Here is a 19,851-nt window from a genome sequence, read left to right as displayed (position 1 = left end):
GAATTAACTTTCAAGAACCAAAGCCAACTTTGCAAACTGAGTCCAAGTCAACAGGAAATCATACCTGAACAGTTTTTGTGCATGTTAAAATATCAATTTGTACAGGAAATGCCAGGCTAAACAGCTAACATGTTAATGTACAGATATAACAATATTAATACATACCAAATTTCAATAACTGACAACCTGCAAACCATGTATATGAAAATATTTCATGTTTATTAAGATTTGAAAATGTATCCATTATATAAATACATATCACTAACTAGATTGTGCAGGACAATGATTTGTTTACAGAACACAGTTGCCAAACAACCCAAGCCTAATTCAGTACTGATGTCCTTTAGATTTAACAAAACTCCATTAGTTACCAAATTCAGCATTATTCCCCATAAAAGTTTCCTCAAAAGATCACTATGCTGCCTTTTATTTAACAACATGCACTTGCTTCTTAACAAGAATAGTTAGTTCACTATAACACAGACAAGTAAACTCTATAGAAAGGCTGGAAGGCCCTTGTATTGTAAAATGAAGCAGAGTCTAATTGAGCCAAGGAAGGACATGCAACAAAGTGTTGTGTTTAGGACTAGATCAAAAGGCAACTAAAGAAATTAACTTTTCATTTACTGATTGCAAGCATATGTTTGAAATCAGATGCATCAGAATGAAGGCAATGCCTCCAATACACTTTAATTCATTATGGGATGCAGTCACATCTAAGTAGTAGAATCACAAGCACAAAAAAAATGGTACAAGGGATTAAACATCCTGGCATTTTCTCCACCGATCCACAAGCTATTGCCTAACAAAGTTATGCTGAACACTGAATTTAAATATTTTATCACTAAAAATTACAAAAGTTGCAAGAATTAAAAAATATATTCAGCATGATAAACACCACACAAATAAATCAAAATATGCAGTTAGTCGTGTTAGTTCATCTGGAAAAAAAATCAAAATTACCCATAGCACAATGCCTTTAAGAGACTACAAAGGAAAAAGTAGTTTGTTTTGCATTTATCAGAATGGGCTTCACACTAGATGTAATCAGAAAAAAACAAAAAGAAACGGGATAGGGATGTTGCTTGTTAGACATGAAAAAGCCAAAATACGTAGTTTTGTAGCAGTCTTAATACAGGAAGAAAAGGTGTTCCAACATGTTGCTTAATCCTATGCTTAACTTCTGAGGAGTAAAACCCAAATAAGTATATCCTTAATAAAAAATAGACTGTGCTAGGTGCAAAAATGATCTCAGGTCATATCAGATCCACTAGGACAACGGAGCAACGGTTGATCTACCTTTGAAAATATCAAGAATTTATTCAGACTTTTTTCTAGTAATCTTAATGTACAACCCATGTGCAATGTTACAGCTTTGATGTCTAAAGTGAAGGGCTGCCAGGAAAAGAAAAAGGTTGAATGTAATCAGCTTCTACTTTTCCATCGACATATTGGAGGAGGATGGAGAGATGTTGAGTATGGCCTTCCTTTACAATATTAAAATATTTTTTTATTGTTGCAAAGGCCACTTCTCAATATGTCAATGGTGTTAATATGGAAAATATTTTTTTGTCTTGAATTAATTTGTGTATTCATTGACTGTATATGGATGAAAAACAGAGGTGGAAAGGAGCTTAAATTTCAGCAAGTAAAGCTCTTTGAAGTCACCTCTGAGGTAAAAATGCCTTAAACTATTTGTGATGTAATCACTTCAATGCAGCAACTCCAAGCAGCAGTTAATGTTGACATTACCGTGTTCTTGGACTATTTAGTCAACACTACTTATGCTTACTTTTTCATTTCTAGAACCAGGAAGGGCTAGTTGAACACTGATAAACAAGAATTTTATTTGATGATACCAAACATGGAGGGGGAAAAGGCCCCTACATCAGTGCATGCACAAAGTTCTCCTTCAAGGCCTAGCATCTCTAGGTGAAGGGACTCAGGGTAGCTTCTGCTTGAGATCTGGGACTTGGTACTAGTCCAGTAGTCTGACAAAATGTAAAGCATTGAGGAAGTGACCTCTGCTTTTAAAAATCCCATACTTAAATAGATGTTAATCTTTAAGATGCCAACTGACTTCTGTTTTACAGTGTAATGTAGGTTCATATGCCTAGACTTGGAAAGTGAAAGCAATATTTATAAACATTCAAAATGCCTCGAGTTTATGTAGAGGCTCCCTTTTCTATTCTTAAATTGCCTTTTCAAGTTTGGGTATATAGTTTGCTTGTTTTAAGCACATAAACACAAATATTCTTATTGTGCAGACCATTCTGTTCTTACCAATGTATAACTTAAATGCCACATAACTATTATTTCAGTTCTGCCAAAGCTTAGAAATGACAGGGTTTTTTTAAATAGTACTTGAATACGATGTAGAAAAACAGTTGTATTTTCTCCCTTCTATCTACTGCCCTTTCCCACCCAGGCTCCAAAAGCATTTTCAGCAGTGGCCCAGAAAAGTGGAGGTACAGACTGCTGCATGAAAAATTCAGAGTGGATCTTTGAGCCTTGTAGCACTAAAATTTGTGGCACAGCTTCAATGAAAACAGCCCAAAGTATAAATTAAACAGCTCAAAGTTGCCCTCATCAATGCAATTCCTGTTTGGCTTACCAATATGTCATAGAATAGGCCATAATAACTGGCAGTATATGCTGTGAATTATTACCCAAAGGCAGCCTTTCTTTCAGATCTTTCAGAAGCAATCAATAATATTTTGCATATCATATTGGATTAAGTACATTATATATCTGCAGAAAAGAGCACATCTTGTTAACAAGACATTTTCTAAATTTCTTTTGTGAAATCTATAGCCATGCAACATAATCACATTTTTCTAGTCTTATTTGAATATATGTTTATTCAGCAATTGTCCTAAAAAAATGTTTCTCAGCACCAGAATGCATTGCTGATTCCCATAACAGCCAATGAAACTGGGCCATTTTATTCAGTATTTAATAAAGACTAGGCCACTGGCCCATCTAGGACAATATTATCTACTCAGACTTGCTTTAACTTTCCATAATTTCAAGCAGAGTTATTTTTCACATCACCTCCTACCTGATCTTTTAAAACTGGATATGCCAGGGATTGGCCATCCAAGACTCAACATGTCAAGCAAAGGCTCTAACACTGAGCCATGATACTTGTCTTCCTCTACTTCAGTGCATGCGTGAAAAATTAAGAATGACTTTCCTACATTTTACAGACACTGCTTCTTAAGTTGTCTGTGAAAAATATCACACAAACAAGCATGCTGAGTTTCTACTAAATAAAGGGCTAATGCTTATGTCAAAACAAACGGTAAGGTGGTCTTTATCTGTGAAAAATAGTATATGCAAGCAACAGGGCAGAGCCTTCCTCCTCTTTTGTGCCTTACTTCCCTGCAGTATCTCATTTCTTAGCCCATCTCTAGTACTGAAAGTGAGATGGACTAAAAAGTGCTTGGTACAACCAATGAGGAGCAAGTAATGTTCTGAGTCCCTTTCACATACAATCCAAGTACAGTATAAAATCTGTGAGACAATGTCCTTTGTTTTTTCTTTATGAGCATTGAGCACATTCAATGTATGTACAGATGAATGTGTGACATAAATTACACATTTATCCAAGCACAATCAGCACCACTGGACTCAAACTTTGTTCTGCTGCTTCAGAACAACATGGCTACCGATCTGCAAAAATTACAACAGAAATGATCAGCTTTATGATGCTACATCTCCTGCTTCTTAATTTCATCATAAAGTCACATGGGTGAACAAATACATAGAATAAAAACACACAACAAAACTAAAACAAAAGGTAATCTAAAACAGATTATGGAAAACACTGCCAAGTAAAACAACTATCCTGGAATTTTCAGAATTCCTTACAGATTATCTAGAAAATAACTAACGGCTTCATATCATTAAAATATATATTTAAAATAAAGTAACAGGAATATTTTTTTAATTAGATAACATAAGTATGGTGTTAAATGATGAAAAACTTCTACTTTTTGTGTAGAAGATTAAGTCATGGTGGCAGTGCCAGACACACTTTGATGAGTACATTTATGTAAATATGGAATATTTTTCTACACAAATCACAAACTTAGTTTTCAAGCATTCTGTCTTTTGATACACAAAATGTTCTAAATGTATCATATTCTAGCACATAGATGAAGAGAACAAGCATTTATGAAAAATCAAGAACAAAAACAATGCTTTAAAGATATTGCCCATGGCCACAAGGATTGTTACAGAATTGTCTGTAGAATATACTTACAACTTCCTTCATACCCAGAGCTTAATTTAAACTAGGACTGAGCTTCTGAACCTGTCCAAAAGCTAGGCCTAAAAGGAAAACTAATAAAGGAGGTGCCTTCAACCACGTGAGTAACACTTTTCTTTGACATCTCGGATTATATATTATTACTATTATTATTAGATATAAAAAGAAAGTGAATTTAAACCCCATCGTGACCCTCTTTGCAATTAATCCCAATGTTTTGTTTTTAATGTGGTTGATTAGTGTCCAAAGAATTGTTTTTAACAGTGCAAAGCAGCAGAAATGGTGCCGGGACGGAGGTGGGGGAAGAGAAAGAGGAGGAAGGGGCGGGAACTGAAGCCTTCACCTGACCCAGAACATCGAAACCGATGGTCCGACCTCACATTTTAATACCAACAAGCGCTCGACCCTGGTGCGACAGAGGGATCCTACGTGTGGGTCTCAACCAGGCGGTTCCAACCCACCAGCCCACCCCTCAGCCCCCCGGCTCTCCATCAGCCGAGCCCAAGCTGCGCCCAAAGCGGGGCGAGAGACGCGGGCATCGTAGACGGCCGACCGGCCGGCCCTTGAGGGGCGCAGCGGAGGGGGAAGTTAGGCGGGCGGTGAAGCAACCCCGAGGGGCGAGGAGCCGGCAAGAAGCCTCGCTCACCGTGAAGGGATGCCCTCCGACGCTGCCCACGGAGAAGCAGTTGTCCCCGGGGTTGACGGCCCCCGTCAGCACCTGGTGCAGGTTCATGGCGGGGCTCTCGCCGGGCTGTCCGGGCCCAGGCCAGCCGACGCCACCGCAGGCAGGGCGACACTAAGGCAGCCGCTCGGCCGCGGCTAGTCCCGCAGGAGGAGGAGGACGAGGACGAGGCGGCACATAGTGTGGGGAGGGGCCTCTTCTCAAGCACCGCCCCCGTCGTCCCTGTCACGGGTACGCGCAGGAAGATGCGCGCTTCCCCCACTCCCGCAGCACCTTTGAGCTAGCTAACAGCTTGAGTGAATTGAACCCTCGCGAGAACTGAGGGACGCTGATGGCTTTCTTTTCCGTCTACAGCCCTCTGTTTCCTTTCCTCTCCTGCCTTTGCACAGAGAGCGCGTGCGCAGATGCCTACGCAGCGGTTGCGTGGCGTAAATGCTGCTCGGTAGTGAGAGGGAGTCTCCTGGCCGCGCAGGCGCATTTCATGTTGGGAAGGAACGCCGTGGTAAATGGGAATGTTTGAGCAGGCGCAGTCACAACCTTTCGGGGGGGGGGCAATGCTGGCGTCGCGTGATCGTGGCTGCGGAGGCGGAAGTGTCGTGTAGGCGGCAGATTAAGGGCGCCCTGGTTAAGGGCGGTAAAGGAGCTAGTCCGTTTGGTTTCTGCAGGCAGGGGGTAGTTGCGGTTTGACCTCAAGCTGGCTCGTTAAAAGGTAGCGTGGATCCTGCTCTGAGGAAATGATGAGATAAAGCCGCAGTTGACGTCTTCTGCCTCTGTATAGGTGCGAGGGAAGTCACGGCAGGGTTGCTGAGCATGTGGCCGTCTATTGCATCCACCCCCCTTCCCCCGTCTGCCGAGCTGGAAGGGCAAGTGGAGTCAAACCATAGTGCCTCATTTGGTGTTTTGCTCTAACAGGTTGAGAGAGGTTCTTTCGATGGACAGCTCCTCTCTCCCCCGCCATCCAGATTCCGTGTGATCTACTGACAGCCATAATTACACAGTGCCGATGAATTAGTTAAGGAGTGCGGGGTGGGGGGGGGATCCAAACTCCTCTGTAGCGAGGAGTTCATGAGAGCCTGTTGTGCGCTTAGTTGCTTGTCTAGTATTAATAGTAAAGGTTCAGGTACCTTACCTGAAAGACTTACTATGCTAGTTTTAAGGCTGAGCCTTAGAGTGTGTATGTGTGAAGCACTGTCAAGCTGTGGCTAATTTCAGAATGTTAATAAGTAGTTTAATATTGCCTTCCTGTATGTCATGATCCTAGAATTCCTTGGTGGTCTCCCACCCAACTGCTTGTCAGAGCCAGTTCCATTCAGCTTCTAAGATCTGACAAGATTGGGCTAGTTTAGAATGTGGTTAAATGGTAACTATAAATTCATCACGCCAGATTAAAACATGGTAAAGTGGGATTGCTAGGAGGCTGATTCAAAGTAAGAAGCAATATGAAGAGTAATCAGCTCATTTGGCATGGATGTGAGACACTTTCAGGGGTTCGAGGGTAAAAATGTAAAATCTAATACAGGATGAAATGAGATTGACTGACAGAATAGGAATTTACTGAGAGGCTTGGATTCTGAATTACTGACAATTCAAAGACACAGTGAAGTGTTTCAGGAAGAAATATGTAAAAACATGGACAAAAGCTTCATAATTATTATTTATTTCTTACATTTATATATCGCCCTGCCTTGTGGCTCAGGGTGGTTTACAGGGAACATGAAACTATATAACAAGTATAATGTGAGATCAATAATGGTGTCAATTAACAACAACATTGTTAACAAGGGGTAGTGTTGCTAGTGGTGCAAGGACCTGGAAGGCTCTGAAGGAAACTAATTCCCATATATTTACTGCAAGATTCTGGGATATTAATTTGCAGATAGTTTATGGTTAAAAATAGCCTTTTATGTGGCTATTGGATAGATTGCTGTGGTAAACTACTTTCTTTAGCAACTGTAGGCAAACAGTTTGCAGCAGCACAATCCCTCCAGTGTTACAGGGGGAAATTCAACATGTTAATATAAGGATATTTTTTGGGAGGTGGGGGTTGCCATTTGAACTTAAAATGTTACATATAGTACAGCAGTTATTCCAATCTGACAGAGCCAAGAGCTATCTGGAGGGAAAATGTATTGTTGATTAGTTTTAATGTAAACCGCCCTGAGCCTTCGGGGAGGGCGGTATATAAATCTAAATAAATAAATAAATAAAATAAATAAATAAATATTGGATTATATGCAGTTTTTTTTTTCTGTACGTGGAAATATATCCATGCCTCTTGTTTGCATGGAATCAAATGAACCTTTAAAAGCACAGCAAGTATAACAGGACAACTCTGACAGAAGTGAACCTGCATTAGTGTTTTCACACACTGTGACCCATTCTGCATGGCAGCAGCCACACCAGGCTGCTGCTGGAGGGTTGCTACAGCGCTGCATGCATATGACGGACACATTTCAGCGGGATGCCTGGTGTCCCACTGAAATATGCCCCCCCAGGAAACAAAGCAGTGACAGATTAGTTCTGCTGTGCAGAGGGGACATAGGGGGTTATTTTGCAGGAAAGTGGGATTGCATTCCATGCAATCCCACCTTCCTGCAAAATAAAAATAAATGTCCTGGTACACCCCACAATGCAGGAAAGTGCTACAAAGCTGACTGGGGGATTTTTTGCCCCCTTTGGGCCACTGTAGGACAAGGAAACCTGCTGTGGGACAGGCCCTGTTGGCCCCTGCAATGGGCTAAAAGAACTCAGGAAATTCAATGTTCCCATAGCCAGGCCCTGGAGGACCCATGCCAGACCCTGGAGGACGGAGGCCTGGCGGCAACATCATATCAAAACAGGGATTTGCCCTGCTTCCATATGACTGCCCTCTTGGCCTTTTCTGTCCATGCGGAATCAGCCTGTGTTGTCATGATAAGAGAACCTGAAGTCCCAGAAATCAGGAAAGTGAAGCCTCCATTAATATTAGAAACTTTATTCTCAAATACATCCAGGTGGGTAGCTGTGTTGGACTCAACTATTGTTGGGCTTAAAGTTGCCAGTACACTATACATTATTATTTTATGTTACAAAAGTATCTATTTCTCATTTTTCTCTTGAGATATTTTACTTTGAAGAAAGGAATCCACTCTTTGTATAACATTTTTCATGCTTAAATATATGTAGGCTGGACTGATCTTGCCAGATTTCAGAAGCTAAGCAGGGTCAGTCCTGAAAAGGAGACCACCCAAGAAGGCCAGGGTTCTTAAACAGAGGCAGGCAGTGGCAAGCCATGTCTGAACACCTCTTTCCTTGAAAACCATATGGGATCACCTTAAGCTGGCTGAGATTTGACAGCACTTTCCCCAATCACCAGGCTGGCTGGCTGGCTTCTTTATTTATTAACCGATTTTTATGAACTCCAACTCAAAGACTCGCGATGGTTTACAATAAAAGAATAAAAACAACACAATATATGATTATAAATATGGTTTACCAGAATTATGTATGGTTATTTTAGGTATGTATAACAAATCAAATAATTTAGCCAAACTAATATTTAAATACAACAGATGTGAAATGCCTGTGTTCTGGAGCCAACAGCATAACTCCATAGACATAACAGCCCTTTCAAATAAATATAAAATGAATTGGAAATTTGGGATAATTCAGTTTGTCTAGGTCCCACTCCAGAACAGATACTGGGATGAGCCAAGAAACAGTAATATAGAGACATGAAGAGGTAAAACACAATATATTGTATTTGTAAACTTAGAATTTTTAAACAAATTTTGTGAGCATTAAGATGGGTGGAGAAGTAGTTATAGCTGTAAATCTGGAACCTTCTTATAAAGATACATGTGTAAATGTCCTAATTATAATGTAAGCAAAGGGAAACATCAGAGTTCTTAAAACTACAGATTTCAAAACAAGTCAGCAATAATGCTACTTTTACTTACACTTAGTTTGGTCCCCAGTAGAACAAATCAGCTACCATAATTAAAATATGAATGCTTTTAATCACATTTAAATATGACTAACTTCAGCTAGAGTCCTGCTTGAATGAAGAAGTGTGAATCAAACAGGAATATATCACTTCCTTGTGAACTTCAACAAATACCCATTTTAGTTATTCTTATGCTTTTCTGACAGATGAAATGGACTGTTGTTTTAAAAAATTAAGCATTGCCTTTTCCACTTGTGTTGGGCTACAGAAAAGGAGTTTGTAGTTACATGGTAGTGACTGTTGAGAGTAATGGAAATAAGTATAAGTCTTAACAAAAATGTAGAAAAGAAGTAGCTTGAAGTTTGGGACTTTCCACAGCATCTAGCAAATTTTCCACTTAACAGCTATGTCTCATGTTATTATTCAGGAAGTAACTCTTCAAGACAAAGGAAATGTATTGAAAACTATTCTGTACTAGTTGAGCTGCAGGATAAATGGAGTGTTCCTGGTTATTTGAAAATTTACAAGCAATAACAGTCAAATAATGGCAATTCCCATTTTAAAATAAATGTGGACTCTTGACATTAAGAAAATAAAATTCTAAATGTATGTATCCCTGTTGGTAAATGGAAGTATTTATATTTTGAATTATTCACTGGTGGTGTTTGATAATTATTTAAAACTTATGCATGCATACATATCCTCTCACAAGTTCTCCACCATATCCCAGTATAGGACTATATGTGTTTCCAGCTGTACTCAAAGAATACTCCAAAATGCTATATTACAGAAATGAATTGCACTCATAATGGTTGATTTTTTTCTGTCTATATCACAACTTTTTATGAATTCAAACTATTAATCTTGCCCAATATTGCCTATTAACAGCAATTCTGCAGAATATCAGGTTAAAATATTTTCTAGTAGCTCCTAATGCAGATGTGAAGGACTCTATAACATGATCTACTTCTGACCTATAGTTTTCTGAAAATCTAAAGATTCTTATTCAGCAGAACTTTCTTCAGTGGAAGCAATGTTAACAGGTTGTAGAATCCTCAGTCAAGTATTAGGCTTCTTGAATAAACTTGGGTCAATCACTGTTACCCTAACCTAAGGATTCCCAACCAGGGGTCTCTGGACCCCTGAGCATCTGTGGGCGCTCCAGGGGGGGGGGGTCCATGGCATTTTCCCCTCCTGCCTAAATGGACTTAGTCACAAGCTAGGGAACTAAACACCTCCGCCCAGAGGGCTTGGTGGGTAGGCCATGAGTGTAAAAATCGGCGGGGGGGGGGGATCAGTTATGGCATGGTATGAGTGTCTAGGCTGTCTTCTCAGCTCCTGCTCTACTTTCTGGCCTACACAAGGTAAAGCCACTGTAGTAGTAACAGAGGTGACGGGGGGGGGAGTGAAGGAAGGGTGACAAGCACAGGTGATTATGCCACTTCTGGGGGCATAACAGGGAAGTGGTGCCAGCTGACCTCACTTCTGGGGATCCTCAAAGTCTGAAAATTTATTTCAAGGGTTCCTCTGACATTGAAAACGGCTGGCCTAACCTATCTCACAGAGCTGTGAAGAAATAATGAAGAGGAACTTGCCCTGAGTTCTTTGGAGGAAAGGGTAGGCTAAAATACAACATAATACAGGATGGAAATACTTCAGGTTTGCTGATAAATCTATCATGCTGGAGTAATTAACTTAATTGAAGTTGAAGATGTATTTAGCAGTAAGGATAGCTACTGAATCCATGAAAATATTTATTGTATCAGACTATACAGCTATTGTGTGTATATAAATTCTGGTATGTATTCAAATGTACATATTAGTTTTGTATGAATTGTATTAGTACGCAAAGTATTAATTTATCTTCAGTTTCAACTTCCAAAATGTTTTGCAGTATTTGTATTGCAAACAGTGAAGGAGCCAATACTGTCTCCTTGCCAATGTTGACACATTATATTCCAGTACACATACAGTTCTGCAGTATGAAACTAAAACACAGTGGGGATATTTATGTTGTAGATAACAGGCACATACAGGTTAACTCCTCAGTTTCTGTTCCTCTAAAGACTTAAAGAGCTTTTTCACTGTTTTCCACTCTAGTGGAACAAATACATGTGCAAGAATGTGCAATTAGGTATGATTCATTGCTGTCTGGGTTACTGTTCTTATCACATTAATCTATGCTAGTGTCAGGTAAAAAGGAGGTAAGAAGCAGAACAACCAGTTTGGTGTTGTGGTTAGGAGTGCAGACTTCTAATTTGGCATGCCTGGTTCAATTCTGCACTCCCCCACATGCAGCCAGCTAGGTGACCTTGGGTTTGCCAGGGCACTGTTATGACCCTGCCCTGTTATGACCAAGCAGTGATATCAGGGCTCTCTCAGCCCCATCTGCCTCATAGGGTGTCTGTCGTGGGGAAGGGAAGGGTAAGCCGCTTTGAGACTCCTTCAGGTAGAGAAAAGTGGCATATAAGAACCAACTCTTCTTGGATTTTTGTCTCTTTATAACTGTCTATAACTGTCTCAAGCCAGTTATAGCTTGTGAAATTCTTGGGAGGTTTGGGGAGAAGGAACTGAGTAGAGATGTGAAACTAGAATCTAGCCTAAAAAGTTGAATAAGCTCAAGGGAAACTAAGCATTAATCTGAACATCAGCTGGAATTCTGAAAAAAAACTCCAGGCCCTCCACTGAGATTTTTTACAGCGGGTAGCGGGTAGTTTTACAGCGGGTAGCTGATTACAAGTCAGAACCCAACGTGAGCACTCCGAGTATGCAAATAGTTGTAGTGGTATGGGTGTAGAGCCAAGATGCATCTAAATAAGACTGATGTTTTGACGCATCTAAATACGACCAGTAACGAAGGCTGCGACTCCGCGCCAGCAGCCCACTTCTAGTCACGTGACGAGGTTTACGGCCGCTTCCGCCTCGCGCTGCCTTTTCAAACTCTGTCTTCTTCTTACAGGGTCCTAGCGCCACCTGTAGCGGTGTGGGTGGCTCCGGCAGGAGTCTCTTCGCCGGCCATGGAAGAAGAGAGGTCCAGTGCGGCGGGCGGGCAGGAAAGTGTCCTTTGTGGGGCCGACAACGCTCTCAGCGGGAGCAGAGCAGCAGCCGCGGAAGAGGACGAGTGCGAGGGCCTCTGGCAGCTGCCCGTGGAGTGCAGCGTTCGCAGGCGTGAGTGCGGCCGTTGTGGGTGAGTGGAAAGGGCGACCGCGGACACAGCTGCTGGAACACTGAAGGGTTCCCCACAGTCCCCGCCTCCCGCCGGCCAATTCTGCAATCATTCGTAGGCTCCGACCTCTTTATAATTAGATGGAAAACAGCCCCGCCCCGGTCTCAGTTTAAATTCGTGGTCTGTGACTTTGGCGCCTGAGTAAGTCCCGCTCTTTGGAGGACGGGACAGGTGGGATTAAGCCCCCATCCCCACAAAACAAAGGCCTACGCATTTACGCTTATTAGTTTGTCAGTACTATTGCACTGTATCTCACCCTTTCCCTAAGGAAGCTGGAATGTATATATCTATATATCTTGCTCATATCCCCCCTTTATTGTTGCAATAAAGCTCTTTGAGTGCCTGGTTAGGTCCCTTCCTGTTTAGAAACAGAATCTACCCTTCTGTTGCTGACTTATATGACTTTCCCTGTCTTAGTTCTGGATCGTATAATGTGTTCACAAGTGTTGTGAGTTCTAATGTTTTCATTCAAATCAAGCACCAGGAACAAAAATCCAAACTCTCCTGGTTCCTTTCAGCAGGTATGTGCTTGGGGATGCAATTATAGCCTTTCTGAATTACTGCTTCAACTCAAATAGGAAATGTAGGATGGGTGGTTTCCCTTTTCTTATGCATATGTGTTTATTATCCTCCAAGGAGCTCAGAGTGATGTATATAACTCTCCCCTTCTCTTTTCACAACATACTTTTGAGATAGTTTACATTTTGAAAGAGTGAGTGACAAGTGGCCCAGGGTCATTCAGCAAGCCTCATGGTAGAGTGAAACTAAGAACTTTGCTTACCTGAATCCAAGGGTGGCACTTTACCATTGTGGCTTGGGGAGGGGATCCAAGAGCAGCTACCTCACTATTAATACTTGCTAGATTGCAATTCTGCCCTAGTTGTATCAACCTGCAACTGTTAAGAGTTCCTGAAGATCCCTTGTAATTTTTTATTTCATTTTTCCATCCACTTAGGTCAGGCTTTCCATTGATGGTGACCCTCACATTTATGAGACTGCCTCTTTTGTTACAACCTCCTGTGATCTCTTTGGTCATCATCTAGAGGCTTCTTGCAGTTGCCTGGCCCCAGGATGGCTCAATTACAAATCACCAGAGAAAGGGATTTCAAAGTTGTGGCAATCTCAAATGGCACCTCTGCCTTGTTGGACTTGTTAAGACATCTAAAGCTGAATAGTTTACACTGGCTTTTGGAGGGTAACAATGTGTGAGCTGTTTTCATAGTGCTATAGTGACAGTCACGTATTTTAATTGTAATGTTTTAATACTTTAATATTTGTATTTTATATTTGTTTTTACATTATTTTTCATATTTTAATGTAAGTCACCACAAGACACTTTGGGTGAGTGGTGACTAAAAAATCTAATGAATAAATTAAAACCGATTAGAGGCAAAGCTTTTCTTGCCTTTAAGGCCCCTTGCTGGAAGAATCTATAGTTCCTCTTCATTTTGCTCAAGGCAGTTCCAGTTTGGTGTAGTGGTTAGGAGTGCGGACTTCTAATCTGGCATGGTTCAATTCTGCGCTCCCCCACATGCAACCAGCTGGGTGACGTTGGGCTCGCCACGGCACTGATAAAACTGTTCTGACCAAGCAGCGATATCAGCGCTCTCTCAGCCTCACCCACCCCACAGGGTGTCTGTGGTGTGGGGAGAGGAATGGGAAGGCGACTATAAACCGCTTTGAGCCTCCTTCGGATAGGGAAAAGTGGCATATAAGAACCAACTGTTCTTGTTCTTCTTCTTCTTGTTCTTCTTCTTCTTCTTCAATACTATGTATAGTGACCAAAGAGAACAGTTTTCTTTGCCAGACACAAAGTGTAGACCCAAGATAAGAAAAGTAGAATTGGGTCCACTCCTATTTAAAATACATTTAAAAAATATTAATAATTAAACCATTCATACATGACCCTTCTTTATGGTTCAAGTCAGTTTATAATAATAATAATAGTTAAAAGCAGTTTCAGTTTCTAAGCAAATATAAAATAACCTAAATTTTCTCTCCTCTCACTCCTTAAAAGATGCCTGACAATTCAGACTGTCTTACCCAGAACCAAATGTGATACGTATGTAAAGATATTATTTATGTTTTATCTTCACAATTCTGGAAGAGGCTAGATTTATTCATTCATCTGTGCTTTGCTTTCTTAGTGGTTGTTGCCTAATTCATAGTTCCTGTCTTAGGGCAGTAGTGTAAGTGTAGACCAGGGGTGGCCAAACTGACTTTCCAGATGGCTTGTTGTTGTTGTTGTTAGGTGCGAAGTCGAGTCCGATCCATCGCGACCCCATGGACAATGATCCTCCAGGCCTAGAGTTTGCACCAACTGCTTCAGTGACTCCATCCAGCCACCTCATTCTCTGTCATCCCCTCCTTTTGCCCTCAATCGCTCCCAGCATTAGGCTCTTCTCCAGGGAGTCCTTCCTTCTCATGAGGTGGCCAAAGTATTTGAGTTTCATCTTCAGGATCTGGACTTCTAAGGAACAGTCAGGGCTGATCTCCTCTAGGACTGACCGGTTTGTTTGCCTTGCAGTCCAAGGGACTCGCAAGAGTCTTCTCCAGCACCAGAGTTCAAAAGCCTCAATTCTTTGACGCTTGGCCTTCCTTATGGTCCAACTTTCACAGCCAGATGCCTGTGAACTACAATTCCCATAAATTCCATCTTGTGCTGGAAGGGGCTCATGGGAGTTGTATTCCATGGACATGGTTCTGGAAAATATTAGGGAGTCTCTTGTTTTTTAAGTATTTTGTCACAAAGACTCAAGCAGCGTTATAGACTAAAGAAAGAGAAAACAAAACATAATCACTTTTATAAGACAACCTATTAATATTGCAACAGGACTAGGAATACAAACATTCAAAGGTAATATGAGCAACACAGCATATTACCTGAGGCAAGGTATAGTGTGCTCTATAGTATGTCACATAATTCTACTTAAAAATAAGTATTTGTAGAAGTAATGAAGTAGTTTTGCAGGAGGACCATCTACATATCTGTAACCACATGTATCTGTTGGCTCATCAAAAATATTTATTTGTACCTTCTCTTCCCTTGTGACTCAAAACAATGTACAGTTCCAAAAATTAACATAAAATCCTGTTTCTCCCTTCTGCAAGAAGACGTTTGCAGCTTAATTCTATTTAAAACTCCTAAAACTTTAAAGATAATGCCCCCTCCCCACTTCCAGGGGAGGCAATATAGAAAAAGAATGGGCTGTAGTAGAGACGTGAAGGCATGTACAATTTCCTTTGAAAAGTTTTTGGGAACAACATTGTTGCTTGAGACTTTTTTCCCAATTCTTCCAGTGGAATAATTTGACATGGAGAGTGCTGTTTTAAAAAAAAAACTCCTATGAAATATTTTCTCCTTAGAATGAGTGAAATGTTTTTAAAGACAAGGTAGGAAGCTGCTGACATAGACATTTACTTCTGCACCTAGAATAATATGTATTCTTCATGAAGGGAGCATGTACGGCTTTTCATTGCTTTTCAGCTGATGCATACTTTCTGTTGTCCTTTTGTCCTGATTTGTGGTTGACATTTTCATCTGCCTCTCAAACCAGTGTGACACATGTATCCACATATTAGACATGGGAGACAAATACAGGCAAATCTGTTAAACCCATGTGGAGATAAGAGTGTCATGATCGTGCACAAGCATGTATTGTGAATCAGCAGTCAAGATGCCAAACTGAGAACATCTTCCCATGTTCATACATACAATAATATTTGAGTCCAGTGGCACCTTAGAGAATGCTTGGGGCAGAAAATTGACATGTGTATGAAATTAAGGATATTATGGCTCTATTCAGTACTAAGAAGTCATTTGTTCTGAACTTTTGAATCCAAGTGTAGCAATATTGTAATCTCCACTACTTTTACGTAAGCAGTGGAATGACCTGGAAGATCGATTATACATACAATGAAATGTATCTGTGTACAACCATCACTTAAAAGTGCTACATGTGTGAATTTCATTTCACAATGTATGAAATGACCCTAAGTGACAGATGGATGATACAAGAACAAGTCATTTACTGTTATTTTTCACTACTGAAATAGATTTTTTCTTTTTGCTTCAGAGTCAGAATTAATTTGTATAGTTAGTAGGGCAATTGTTAAAGTAGTTATGATGATGATGGTTTATGTAATCAGGGCTCTCATCTGAAAAAATAATTAGCAGTTCTTTTAGCTTTAAAAGGATTTAATTAAAAACCTTTTAGTGTGAGAAATGTGTAAAGGGTAAATGTGTAAAGAAAAGTGTAAGGAGGAACTTTGCTAATCAGTGGTGGGCTGCACTATCTTGAGTTAATTGTGGGTTTAACTGTAGTATAGAAAGCTGAGTTATTTGTTGATGCTATACTGCCATCTAGTGATAGATTCAAATGGGTAGCCGTGTTGGTCTGAAATAGCACAATAAAATCAGGTCTTAAAGATGCTACTGGATTTTATTGTGCCATCTAGTGAAAATGGTATACTTAAAATAATTTGCAGGCAAAAACAGTTCATTATGTATTCCATTTATTTTAGCATTTAAATATTTTATTATAAGAATTCAGTGTTGGATCAAACTCCTACTATAGTTGTATTAACTTAGCAGATGTGGCTCAACAGTTTTTCCTTGCAGGAGGAAATTGGCATCCACACATTAGAAACAACAGAGTCAATACTAACAAGGTCTACTTAGAAGGAAGACCCATTCTCTTCAGTGGGCCTTGCTCATAGGGAAGTGTTCTGAAGCTTGCAGCCAATGTCTCCAACATATCAAATTTCTTTCTACATACAAAAAAGTCTGTGGAGTTAAAAAAAATGCTCAGAAATATACTGAATTTTCCTCCCCCCTCCCTTTTAGAATCGTAGTGCTTTTCTACAGTGACTAAATTGTAATGTTTTATAAATTGTAATGTTTTATAAAACAAAACAAAACAAGGCAGCACCCATAAATGTTCGCGGAACGTCATTACTTTCACACTAAAATCTCCTGATTCAGGTGCAGAGCCTAATGTGCTCCCTGTTTACCACCCATAAATACGAGTTCCCCCCTCCCATGGGAAGGAATTCACAGTAACCTAAAGTGGAAGCTCAAAATGATGTTTGAGATCCGACCAGTGCAGTGTCTCTGCCCGCTATCTTCCACTCCCCGCTGTATTTTAAAAAGATTTTAACAGGATTGCATTAAAACACAGATCCAAAGTAGTACAAGCATGACACCCTTGTCTTCCCTGCTAGCAAGATTGAAGGTTCAACAGAACACTCTTCATCAATTTCATTAAGGGAAAGGGAACTATGGTCTGTTCCAGGCGATGAACTGGCTATGAACATTGTTAATTGCATCCAGCAGCCTCCCTCAGATTTCCCCAATTTACAAAAAAGCTTCTTTGTTTTACAACATAGGAGTGTCCTAACGTAATGGCTGGGTGTTTTATAAAATAAATTAAAATAATAACATGCACTATATGGGGAGGTGAGGAAATTGATGAAACGGAATGTTTGCCTGAAGTGGTACTTTTAAAACAAAGGTGCAAGCAGGGCACCATTTTTTGAAGCTGCCTTTTAATTTGCATTGCTCCCAAAAAGGCTTTGAGGGGGGGCGGGGAAGGGATGAGCCGCACATCATATAGAAAAGGGGAGCACTTGGGCACTTTTCCCACAGGAAGGAAGGGGGAGGTTGGTAATGAGAGCAAGACAGAATATAGATTGCTGGATCCAGAGTATCTTTGTCATGCTAGAGTGTTAAGAAATCCAGTCACTTGAGAGATGTTTTGTTTTTAATGAACAGATATTTGTTTCTGCGGGTTTTTCAGTCCATCAACTGTCGAATAGGAGCAGCAAATGCTTGCCAACAGAAGTTGGTATAATAAGTGTTTTATATCTCACTGGGTTGACCTTCCCAGTCATCTTAAGAGGATTGTGTGGATCTTAGTTGAAGTCTGATCAGATAGAATTGGAATGGGTTGCATAGGTCTGCACTTGTTTCAGATGGCTTAAAATCAGGTAGAATTTTTTTTACTATCTGTTTTTCCTCCTGTGCTTTCATGCAGCCTATATTATGTGCACTCTGTTTTTATAATTTGATTCTGAAATCACAGTTCACATTTATGAAAACAAGAAATTGCTGTCTAAAATGACTTGTATATTATACATATCTGTCGGTTCAAGAAGTCATTTCTGTGTGTGCAGGCCAGGTGGAGGATTGAGATGAACTCATAAAGGAGACATTTGCAAATAACTGCTTTCTGCCAGTAGGTATAAAGTGAGTGAACTGTGAAGTTTAATAAATCAGAGGGGTATGGAGGTTTGATATAAAATAGTATTCCAGAGTCTTTCCTGACTGCTGGCAGCCTTCTGCTCTTCAGAGATATGTGGTCACCTTGACATTTTTTCTCATGCCAGTCATGACAATCATCTCCAAGAAAAATATATTAAATTTGACTTGTGAGATTTTTCAAAGAAAGAGAAATCTTTGGAATAGCTCATTGATAATGTTTAGCTTAGAGAATTAATGTACTGGCTAATCATGTGTTGGATGGTGAGAATAAACTTTGTGTGATATAAGAGACGATTCCAGTTCTTCCTAATTAAGCCCCAATAAGTATGTTTAGAAACCCTCAGAGCTTTTCAGATATGTGCTTTCTGAGGAAAAGATGGGTCCCTTTTGTCAGTCTTCTAGACTGAATAGAATTGATCAAACATTTCTTGCAACGCTGCTCTAATATTTTCTGTAAATGAGCCTTGGTAAACATTACATTGTTATGTCACATATTTGTGCAGACCAGTTTCATTCTTTTATAGATGCAGGTATATAACTCATTAATTTTGCCAAGAAAAAAATTAACATTTTAAAGAATTTTCTGCATTTCATGTTTGACGTTTTCAGCTAAGAAGACTTGTTTATGTTGACCTTGTTGCAGATAATGTTCCATGTTTGTCCATGATGTGCCAAAAAGGGGTTAGCTGTTCATTTCCTTGAAGATCTAATTAGGGAAGAATATAACAGCTGCACGGATAGGCAAGTTCTGCAGGATAATTCAGACCAAAAGGACTCTTGCCTAGGGATCAGATACAAAATATTATAATTACAGGACTTTTTCCACTTGATGTTTGATGAATTTCCACTGTGATCTCCACCATCACCCAGAGGGAAATGCCTTCACCCTAAGCCACCATAACCTTGTGTCTTTGGGAGTATGCATGCCCCATTCCTGCTCCCTCCAGCTGGCCAGTTTATTTTGCTGGGTTTCTTATGCTGCCAGCTGACATCATCCTCTGGTGCCTCCTTCACTCTTGTGTTGTTGAGAAATCCAAAACCAAAAACTAGTCGATCCCACAAGATGCCAATGGATAAAAAGGAACAACGACTGCTGTACAATAAAGTACTTTTTAATGAAGCAAATGTTCATAAAGTCTTTTATAAAACAAAACAAAACAGGAGCTCTGCCAGAACAAAGTCCAGAGTTCACTCTTGTTTTCAGAAACATTATTTTTAATCAGTAGTTTAGCTCCTCAGTCACACTGAAAACGAGTGAACTCTGGACCTTGTTCTTGTGGAGCTCCTGTTTTGGATTTTTTAAATAAAAGACTTTATGAACATTTGATTAATTAAAAAGTACTTTATTGTACAGCAATTGTCGTTCCTTGTGCTCTTGGGAGGCAGCTGTGGCCTGCTTGTTTGCCTTTTGTTTAGGATGGCTTCGTGGTGTGGAAGGAACAGTCTCACCTGGTTTGGTGTTAGCAGTCAGACCCGTCCTCAC

At 40.2% G+C, this 19,851-nt stretch overlaps 2 protein-coding genes across 11 annotated transcripts in view; one reads left to right on the top strand and one right to left on the bottom strand.

Moving 5' to 3' along the window:
* The window catches only part of DMXL1 (Dmx like 1), a 93,802-nt gene extending 88,471 nt beyond the window's left edge, over positions 1-5,331 (bottom strand). For 2 of the 5 annotated variants that reach the window (XM_077344358.1, XM_077344359.1), the window contains exon 1: positions 4,920-5,328. In XM_077344358.1, coding sequence (XP_077200473.1) covers positions 4,920-5,006 — 87 coding nt within the window. In that variant the 5' untranslated portion in view covers positions 5,007-5,328. Of the gene's footprint in view, positions 1-4,919 lie in introns of all 5 variants that reach the window. The other 3 variants (XM_077344361.1, XM_077344357.1, XM_077344360.1) reach the window with 3 other exon arrangements.
* Positions 5,255-19,851, top strand: part of DTWD2 (DTW motif tRNA-uridine aminocarboxypropyltransferase 2) — a 95,904-nt gene continuing 81,307 nt past the window's right edge. Inside the window, exons 1-2 of one of the 6 annotated variants that reach the window (XM_077344363.1) lie at positions 5,255-5,457; positions 11,840-12,048. In XM_077344363.1, coding sequence (XP_077200478.1) covers positions 5,287-5,457; positions 11,840-12,048 — 380 coding nt within the window. In that variant the 5' untranslated portion in view covers positions 5,255-5,286. Of the gene's footprint in view, positions 5,458-5,525; positions 5,734-11,839; positions 12,068-19,851 lie in introns of those variants that run through there. The other 5 variants (XM_077344366.1, XM_077344364.1, XM_077344365.1 and 2 more) reach the window with 5 other exon arrangements.

This window comes from Paroedura picta, chromosome 7 (assembly GCF_049243985.1).
Source record: "Paroedura picta isolate Pp20150507F chromosome 7, Ppicta_v3.0, whole genome shotgun sequence".
Classification (NCBI taxonomy): domain Eukaryota; kingdom Metazoa; phylum Chordata; class Lepidosauria; order Squamata; family Gekkonidae; genus Paroedura; species Paroedura picta.
The sequence above is the reverse complement of the archived record's forward strand: the minus strand, read 5'-3'. Positions and strand labels throughout refer to the sequence as shown.